General features: G+C 29.9%; 1 protein-coding gene across 1 annotated transcript; it reads left to right on the plus strand.

The window, feature by feature from the left end:
• Window positions 1-813: 813 nt before the first annotated feature.
• LOC110282343 (uncharacterized) lies at window positions 814-4,175 on the plus strand. The gene is made up of 4 exons (XM_071186636.1): window positions 814-1,224; window positions 1,792-1,835; window positions 3,790-3,979; window positions 4,077-4,175. Exons 1-4 carry the CDS (start codon window positions 814-816, stop codon window positions 4,173-4,175), a joined length of 744 nt encoding a protein of 247 aa, XP_071042737.1.
• Window positions 4,176-10,433: the final 6,258 nt, after the last annotated feature.

Raw genomic sequence — 10,433 nt, forward strand, 5'->3', positions numbered from 1 at the left:
AGTATTCAACGCTGAACAAGGAAAAACGCATGAACAGGCATTGGCTCTAGAAGAGATATTATTTGGTATAACTCTAACGAACATACGAATGCTAGCATTTAAATTAGCTGAGAGAAACATTATTAAGCATAATTTTAGCACAGGAAAAAAATAGATGGAAAGTGTTGGTTGTATTCATTTCTTGGCAGAATTAAAGAACTTAGCCTCCGAAATCCCAAACCCACAAGTATGGCCTGAGCAAAAGGGTTTAATCACACTGCAGTTCAGCAGTTTCTTGAACTTTTGAATTCTCTATTAAGTTAAAAGATTGTAAGAAGATTTAGAATAATAAGATTACTCCAAATGATGTTTATAATGTTGATGAAACGGGAGTTGTAACAGTGGCAAACAAGCCTTCAAAAGTTCTGAGTCTACGAGGCAAAAAGCAAGTGGGTAGCTTGTCTTCAGCCGAATGAGGAGTTTTGGTTACTGTTGAAACATGCATCAGTGCAGCTGGGACATTCGTCCCTCCTAAGTTTGTATTCCTCGAGTGAAGGAAAACCCAAGACTCATGAATTATGCTTTCCCAGTATCGTTTTGAAGTGTATCGCAAGACCGGCTGGATCACTAACGCCCTTATTCACCAGCACGAATTACCTCCAGGTAATCTATGGGTAAGAGTAAAATCACGAGTTAGTGCGAAACGTTATTCTCCAGCCGAAATTTCGCCAAACTCGCAGATTTCATCGACAGTTCTGACTCTCCTGGTAACCCTCCATTTTTGCCGTGTTATCGGAGGGTTACCTATTGACGAGGAGCTTGTAAACAAAGAAGATGGAGGATTCCATCGCTACGTTTGAGCTTGAGGATCTTGAATTTCTTGAAACTGTTGAAAGAAGGGAAATATATGTCCAAACTATCAGAAATAATGACCTAGAAGAATTAGATGAAATAGACTTTTTTGAAAGATATCGTTTCTTGAAACCAACAACTGAAGAACTCATCTCCAAAATTGGCAGTCAGTTGGAATCTGATACAGATCGGAACAATGCCTTAACTCCAACGGAAAAAATTCTAGCTGCTGTAAGATTTTATACTTTTGAAAATCAACAAATTAATTTGGGAGATACTCAAAAAATGAGCCAACCTTCAGTCAGTAGAATAATTAGCGAGGTATCCCAATGTTTAGCGGAATTGAGGCCACAATATATTTATTTACCCCAATCAGAAGCAGAAAGAATGGAGGTAAGTTTTTCAGTATTATTATTTAATTATTTTACATGAGTTATTTTCTTTTTCTGTTGTTATGTATGTTTTTTTTGTCTTTTTTATTTGATACAAACCTTAAGAATGTTTACATTACATTAAAACTATTTCACCAGTAGATAGTTTCTTTCACTTCTGTTTTTGGCAGATTATATATATAATAAAAAAAAGAATAATAATATGGCATTATCTGAGTTAGTTAAATATATTTGTTTAATTAATATGTAGTTTATATAATACACACATCTTTACCAATATTGTTGTATTTTAAAAAAAAAGTGAGACATAATATTTTAAAATATTACTATAATGTACATTGTTATTTTAATTACAAAAACTGAATATAAACAGAAGAAAGAAAATATATTTGAAATTGATAATTTGCAAATCAAGCGATAAATTGGTAGAAATTTTAAAAGTTGTTGAGTTATGCTATGTTTTATCATAGATATAAGATTGATGTTAAATTTAGCCAAGTAATCATGCTTGTTAAACTTTTATTATATTATTATTCTACTATTAAACAATTTAATTCTTCTTTATTAGACATGGTTCAATTTTTCACCTTATTCTGGTTGCAACAAAGCTTTGTGAGTTTAAAATTGATACAGTGCAATACTTCCAATATTTTATACTTAATTTTTATTTTAAAATAACTAAGCTTTTTTTTAATAAATATCTGTCTAATTTAATGCAATTATTAACAAAATTTATTTAGGATTTTTATTTGAGTACATTCAAAAATTGCATTACAAACGTTTACTTAATAAAACGTAACAATTGATTGAGTTAATTTAAAGCATGCATATAGGATGTGGCAAAAAATATCACAATTATGGCTGAAAAGTAATTAAAAATGTTAAAACTTTGCACGCCTATAATTCATAAAAGTGTTTTAGTCAATCCTAAAGTACATTCTACTTGTGGCAATAACTAAATAATTGTCTAACTTCACGAAATTTTTTTTAGGTAAGCCAATCATTCAATAGCAAATTTGGATTCCCGTCTGTGTATGGGGTGTTGGACTGTACCCTAATTTCAATTTTAAACTCTGGAGGGCCAAAAGCTGAAACTTTCCGCTCAATAATTTTTTTTTTTGCATTGAATGTTCAAACGATGGCAGATTCGGATCTCTTCATTAGAAATATAGTAACAAAGTGGCCCGGCAGTACTCATGATAGTACTGTCTTCGACCATTCGTATCTGCGTGCACACTTGGAGACTGAAGTACCATTCAAATACCATGTTCTGGGGGATAGTGGCTATCCATTAATGCCGTATTTGATGACTCCTTTTTTGCACCCAACTGGAACAAATCAAGTCAGGTATTAGTTTGTATGCTTATGATATATTTGTTAATTGTAATATTAGACTAATTAGATAAAATATCAAATTTTGTTGTTGAAATTAATAAATTTGTGAAATCTTAAATTGTGTAATTAAGAAAATTCATGAATTATTCGGTAGTCATTCGTATTAACAAAGATAATCAGCTTGAATTCAATAACTAAAAATATTTTTATAAAAAGTTTTTTTAATCGCAAACAGTTTCTAAAGTGCATGCAGCATCGCAGATGCAATTACTTTACCCCAATGAGGTTCTTTTTCGCAAGGGAAAAGTTTAAACTTTGAGAACCTGATTCGTGAAACGTAGTCACATTGATGATACCATATGTAGTGTTAATATTCCCTTTTAAATAAATTCATTATTATTTGTGTCTCATCATTTAAAATTATAATATAATCAAAACAATGTAATGATAAAATAATCAAAACAATGTAATGATACAAGTATATGTTTGATTTGACTAGCTTATGCATGATTTAATTTTTCTTTACATGTGCAACTTAAGAATATAAATGTCAGGCTTTCTGAATTGTTTTTGTTTCTTTTCTTTTTGTTTTTGACAAGTTCTTTTTGACAAACATTGTCCGAGAAACTTAAATTTTAGTAGTTTAGATGGCACATACCCTACTTTTTCTCTTGTCTAGTTTTAAAAATTTGTTTTGAAAGAAGAAAGGGTATTCGTTTCAGGAATAAAAAAACATTCCATTGACCATATCTGGAAACTTCAATATATTATGTACATTGTACGAAACATAGCAAGGTTATTGTTAATAATTGTTTTATTTTCTCATGAGTAACATATTTAGGTTGTTTTTCCTTTTAGTTTAATCGTAAAAGAAAATTTGCAAAAATTTTTTAAGCATGTAAAACATTTGATTTTAACAATTATATTTTATGCTTAATATTAAAAAACAAGTATGTGCAGTATAGTTAGATAAAATACTAAAACTTTTATAAATTAAAATTTGTAAAAGGACAGTTTTTCAGAATTTGATTTTATGAAATCACAATTTTACAAATTGAACTTTTGTAAAAGGAATGTTTTTGAAAAGATTCCAATTTACAACAGACTTCATGCTACATGTATATTAAAAATTGCATATATTAAATTTTGTTAGTAAAGTATAGGTTGTAAATAGAATTAGCTGGTATATAAAGAGGTAAATTATTTTCTCATATAATGTTTTTCCTTACAGATATAATTCTACGCATGCAAGTGCCCGCAATGTAGTAGAACGTCAATATGGTATTTGGAAGCGGAGATTTGCCTGTCTGGACGCACCTCTTAGGTGTAAATTACAGAATGTACAAAAAATTATTGTTGCTACAGCTGTCCTTCATAACTTGGCTCTGACGATGGGTGACCATACTGAAGAGAAAAAAACTGTTAGTGACGACGATCTCATAAATAATATGCATCAATTGGCTGGAATCGCCAAACGAAATACAATTGTCACAAATATTTTTATCTAATATTTTTTAGGATTACAAGTATGCAGCAGCTAAGGAAAACTTTCTGTTGGTGTTGGAGTATGATTGTTGCCTGTGTCTGAGTCTAATCGACTGCCAATTTTGGAGATAAATTCTTCAACTATTATAAGTGAACGATATCTTACAAAAAATCTGATTCTCATCTAACTCTTCTAGATCATTATTTGTTACAGTTGGGTCTTATATTTCCTTTCTTTCATCATCTTCAAGAAATTCAATTGTTTGCCTTATCTAAAAATAATTTTTAATAAAATCTAATGCTTATCAATAAACTTCATTTTCTCATAATGTAAATAAATTGTTTCTTTAATTTTTTTATTTAATTCTGTTTATTTATTGCACTAAAGTGTTTTTATTAATTACTGTTAAAGTGTTATGAGTAAGATAAATTGAGTAAAGAATTTTTCTTCGATCACAATACAAATTTGTAATACAAACATTCTGTTAAGCATCTCATGTTTTAAAGGAAATAAGAAGAAACACAATATAAATGAAATATATATTTGTTTTTTACATTACATTTCCTTTTTTTTACATTAAGGTTGGTTTGGTTTTAAACTTTCGCAATACTCTTTTTTTACAATGAGCATCCTATATTTCTGCTCTTCATTCCGCAACTTTGCGAATTCTATTTGCATTTTTACTTCATGTTCGTTTTTTAAAATGTTCATCTTGAGCTCATGCTCTTTTGCATCACTCTCCATCTTCGCCTCATGCTCTTCTTTACGAAGAAGAGCCTCGCCTTCAATGGCTGCTTTCCTTGCCTGCGCTCCATCTACCATAGCTTCTGCAGCCATTTGAGAAGCATTGGGTCTTCGCCTTGGCGTAATCAGAACTTTTTTTGTCAAAGGAATTTTTTTGACGTCACATTCGCTCTTTTACTTCTCAAAACTGCTGACGCTACCTTATCTTGTTCCTGTTCATCTACGGGATCTTCAGAAATCTCTGGGGCAACATAGCTTCCTGTGGGGAGAGTCGCGAAGTCCTTATCTGCTGTTATGGTTTCATTTAGCCCTTGTTCTTAAAGCATGAAATTAATCAAATTTTATAACAAATACTTATTATACTTATTTGTGTGTTTTAATAAAAATGAGTTATGTTTAAAACTCATGTTTTGCATAAACTTATAAAAATATTGGAACATTTAATAAACATTATAAATTATGGAATCTTAAATTATTATCAAAAAATATATCATTTTTAAAATTAATAACTGTTGTATGCAATATGTAATAAAAGCATATCTTGAGCTGTTATTATCATAAATATTTGCTGTTATAAAAATTTGCTTCCTTTAAATTTATAATATTTTTAAAAAGATAAAAACTAATAAACAATTTCAATCTGAAGTGCTTAACATTTTTGCAAACAAACAGTTAACAACAATAAAATAAATCAAAAGTTCTTGGCATAATTTAAGTATACTATAACATGGGCAGGTCAAAGGCTTTTTTTTAATACATTTAATTTTAACTAACCTCTATCCAAATAAAATAGCAAAAGTAAAAATTGTTATTTTAGCGTAGAAGTTGGAATTGGTTAAACAAGCCTTGCATGTGTATATATAATCTGAAAATTATTTATGAAGTTGAGCTTTGATAAAATATCTGAATAAGCAGATTAGATGTTTTTATTATTTTTGTTCTTGATCTTGCTATATATTGATGCAAGAAAGTGAACGCTAGCAGCAAAATAAGAATAAGAAGAAAAAAATAATAATTACTGGAAAATCATCTTCTTCACTGTCAATCAAATCTCCTGTTCTGCTATACTCAAAAGTAATGGCCTCTGAAGAATTTTCCTTTTGTTCTGAAAATATAAGAACATAATTTTTATAATAAGCAATTGATAAATTTTATTACGAAATAATATTTAATATAGTTTCTTGATATAAAATGTAACTAAAAAATCTGATTCTACACATTTTTTCCATCTTAAGTCCATAATAATAAGTGCATGATTGTGGGCATGGCATGAAAGCCTGATCTTCCTAGGTATTAAAGAAATTGCAATTTTGCTATCGCTTTTTCTTCTTTAGTTTAACTAATGAAGTAAAGTGAGCTGAGAATAAAACAGTGATATATTTACGATGAAATATCTTCAGTTTTGTATTAAATATGTGCTTGTAAACAAAGACTTTCTAATCATGATATGTTTTCAAATTGACAATACCATGATAATTAAAATGCGGAAATAATAAAAAATATTATTTTTGAAATAGAGAAGTGGTGTGCTGTATAATGCTGGACTTATAGCAACTAAATTTATAAAATTATAATTACATTATATTCTGGTCTCGTTTGTTTAAACATGGCACATTGGATAATCCTAATCTTCTTAATCTTCTAAAATTTTCTATAATAGATATTATTTAGGTTAGATATTTATTTTCATAATTACTTGCAACTATTCAAATTTAAATGTTGGGAGAGAAGTAATAGCAACTTCTTGTGAAACGCAGAACTCAGGGTACGGTGGTCCACTAAAACCCTGGAGTAGGTTGAACCATTATAAATAATTATATATTTAAAATAATTGTATTTATGTTAATAATGTGCATTATATTTATGTTTTTTCCGAAGTTAAAAAGTCATTAAAATTTTTTTTTAACAATGCAAGTTACACAAGGAAATATCAGGCGTTTCAATACACAGCTATTGGTTAAAATGTTATGATTACTTTACTTTAGTAATAAATTACTTTAACTATTATGTCTTATTTTCTTATGAAAGTATTAGTGCTAAAAAGAAAATATTTTTTAGTAAAATTTAATGAGCAATAGTGTGCAGTATGAATTACTAGTTTCATATTTGAAGACGTGTATTTTATTAAACTTTAAATATTGTTTTTTAGTTTTAAACTCAAAATAATATAATGGAAGTACTGTAACACCTAACATTTATCTTTCAATTGTATCGAAATACATTTTTGTTACATGATCCAATGTACCCCATGTGATGGACCAACCTACTCTAACTTGGGACACAGTATTTAAAATCCTTTTAAAAATTTATTATTAAAAAATTGTTACATGTGCATTTAAAAAAATTACAAATCAGTATAAGTAAGAAGTTCATCATATAAAATAAGCAAAAATTTGGGTGTTTTTTTGTGAAATAAAAAATTAAAACTGATTCAACTTCCAAAATTAAACTTCAAATATTGATTATTAAAAATTAGTGTTAGTTTTCTATATTATAAAATTCCTTTCTTGATATTATTTTTAATATATTAATATAGTATTTTATTCATAAATATTAAAAAAAAGAATTCATGATTAGAGTTACGTTAAACTATCAATGTTTGATTTTAAAAAATATTATCTATTAGTAAACAATGGAATATATTATAACTAATAAAGTATTGTTAAAAGTGAAACATACCTAGAAAATCTTTTATGAAGTTATTGTAGTCAGAATCACAATCTATATCTTCTTCTAATGGGTTTTTTACAACTCCCATGGCTAAAAATGTTTCATCCATAGGAGTGGTTTTCAGCATACTGCATCCTCCTGTTTTGTATAACTCTACTTTATCGGCAGCTTGGTTTTTTTGTGCCATTTTCTTCATGTTTTTATACTTATTTTGGAGCTGAATTTTTGTCCTTTTTCTAACTCCATGAATTGCGTTAAATTCAGTTGTTAATTTTTCCCACGCTTCTTCTTTTTTACTATTGAAATGAGCATTTGTAATTTTACAAGCAATTATATGCTTGTAATTGTCTATCAAATTGCTCAATATTTCTGTTTCGTGGTCGCTGAAAACAAATTTCTTTGGTAACGACATTATTAAAAAAGACTAAATTCGAAAAATACTGAGCGATTCTCACGCTAATTTGCCTATGCACGTGTTTATATTATATACAAAGTCACATGGTTTTACCTTGCCCAATCAAATGCCCCGTTATATTTCATGCAAGTGTTAACTCGAGTTGTGAAATCCTCTGCTGAAAACGGTTGGAGAATAAAAAGTGAGGGTTAATCTGAGAGTAACTCTTAAGCGTGGATTTTCCGATCCCCGAGTTACTCTTGAATTTAACTCGGTGTGGTGAATACTGCTGTAAGAAGACCTTCATTGTTTGGTTTTAAAAGTTCGCAGAATTTTCAAACCCTAGGCATAAGAAACCAGTGCTGTTGCTGCTTGTTGGATACAACAGTCACACCGAAAGTGTGGGACTTGTAAATTTGGCGAGTTATCAAGTTAATGTTAAGTAATGTATAAAGTTAATATTATCATCCTAACCTTCCCCCCACATACAACTTATCGCCTTCATCCCCTGGATGTCAGTTTCATGGCTCCACTGAGCACGTATTACGAACAAGAAGTTCGAAAGTGGCTGTTCAACCATCCAGGTAGGTGCTTTGCAATTTTACGAGGTTACAAAACTGCTCAACGCAGCTTATTCAATGGCAGGAGTTGCAGAAACTACCATTAAAGGGTTTAGCAAAACTGGTATAAGTTCTCAGACTTCTGACGTCTTCCCAGATCAACTGTTTGCATTGTCTGTTACCTCTGATCTAACAGCAAGAACCTCCAGGCGTTGGACACCAGACTGATGTGTGCAGTTTTAGGATAATTACCCTCTTGTTATCGACCTAAGCTACCCTTTTCCATCCTTCCAAAGTATGTTCTACCTGTACCTCAAGTATAAGGACCGCTCCCAGAAAATATGGCTGATAAGAGGAAGAAGAAAACTGTAGTAATAACACCATCTCTATGTTGCTTTCGTATGCCTGTTAAGGCAGAGGGATGCGATTGTTATTGTTCTCCAGTGGCGCCATCTATTGCCAAGAATTCGATTTCTGCCACACCCGTTACGTCACGTTACGTTATTGAGTGGACCCATTCATACATCCATTCATTCATCCACAGATCGTAATTTTGACTTGAATCAGAGAACGATCAATCTCCAATTCAGAACCCCCAGAGGTATCTCCAAAGTGAATTAGAAGTGAAAGAAAAAGAAAGGATGATTAAACTACAAGAAAGGACTGTTAAGAAATCCCTCTTAAGGGCACCAGACACATCTCGACAGTGAAAATTATGGAATAAGTGTTCATGTTTGAAAACTCATAAAATATTTAAAAACATATGTAGTTTCATAATTTTTGTGTACTTAATTATAAAACAATAGTCTACATAAAAATAGTAGAAGCAATAAAATCCCATTAATACAATTTTTAGAAATTTTGCTTCAAAATTTTCTGTCAGTTAATTATGTTTTTTAGTTAGTTTTACACAAAAAATTAAGCATTGTAAACCCTATCCCGTTTTGTCCAACCCAGGCATGCTAAAACGGGATATCTTTGAGTTTGGAAAAAGATTTTTTTTCCTATTTCACAGTCATTAAAATTGTTTTTAAATATGTTTTTTCTGTGTTTCAATAAGTGATGTAGCTGTAAAAAAAATAATGTGTGGTTCTCTTTAACAGATTTTCCGTAATAAATAAAAACAATAATGGTATCCCGTTTTGTCCTACTTTCCCCTACATCTTTGTAAAAAGCTGTGAAACATTTACTATAACATAAAAGATGTAAAACATTTACTATAAGCAGGGTGAACGTTATTTAAGTAATTGCTTAACAATGTTTTCATCTAGAATTGTAGAAAGCGTTTTGAATCTTCTTAAAAGCAAAACATTTTAAAAGGCGGGAAAAACCAAATAAGTTAAGCACTAATAACTTAAGTATTTTGAGACTTTTCTTTAATAATAATATAGTTAATTTTTATTTTCCTAAATTATTTTTTTAAAATTATATAGATTTTTTACAAACTTTTAATGACATCAAGATAATGTTAATTACTTTTGTAATTTAAGCTTAAGATTAAATACCAGATATCACAGACTATAATAGTGACGTCATAATAAAGTCAAAAACGATCACAGCAGTTACAGTCACGGGTGTGACTGTTTCAAATGATCCCAAGGAGGTCATATTTTGACTTTGAGGTTACTTTATCTTGTTATATCACATAAATGCCTCATTGACTACTTGTTGCTTTCGTCACTAGGTAGTCACAACTATTATACTTTAGTAGAACTAAAGTCACTAAGAAACTTTTTTGCAAAGTCACATGAACTTGTTGTTGCCACTTTGTTGCAACAAAGTAACATGGAAACTTGAAAGTCACATGGAAGCCGATTCAAGGCTTGTCTTGTATCAGTGGTATTCTTATGACTTCTCTAATTTTGTTCTCATATTTACTGTTTAGCAAATTTGCTTGATTGAATTCACGTGTTTCCTATTATGTGAGTTGTCTCACTAAAGTCATGAATCAACTATATGCAGGTCATTTAAAAGTTTTATAAGCAGTATTTTGCGACTAATCTTGTAAAATTAAATATGTG

This window comes from Parasteatoda tepidariorum, chromosome 1 (assembly GCF_043381705.1).
Source record: "Parasteatoda tepidariorum isolate YZ-2023 chromosome 1, CAS_Ptep_4.0, whole genome shotgun sequence".
Classification (NCBI taxonomy): Eukaryota; Metazoa; Arthropoda; class Arachnida; order Araneae; family Theridiidae; genus Parasteatoda; species Parasteatoda tepidariorum.

What these genes read in the sequence shown, in the direction of transcription:
- LOC110282343 (XM_071186636.1), top strand. Translation starts at nt 814, where the DNA reads ATGGAGGATTCCATCGCTACGTTTGAGCTTGAGGATCTTGAATTTCTT. An exon ending in CAGAAGCAGAAAGAATGGAG is followed by an intron (nt 1,225 to 1,791) that starts GTAAGTTTTTCA and finishes CTTCTTTATTAG; the next exon opens with ACATGGTTCAATTTTTCACC. An exon ending in TCTGGTTGCAACAAAGCTTT is followed by an intron (nt 1,836 to 3,789) that starts GTGAGTTTAAAA and finishes TTTTCCTTACAG; the next exon opens with ATATAATTCTACGCATGCAA.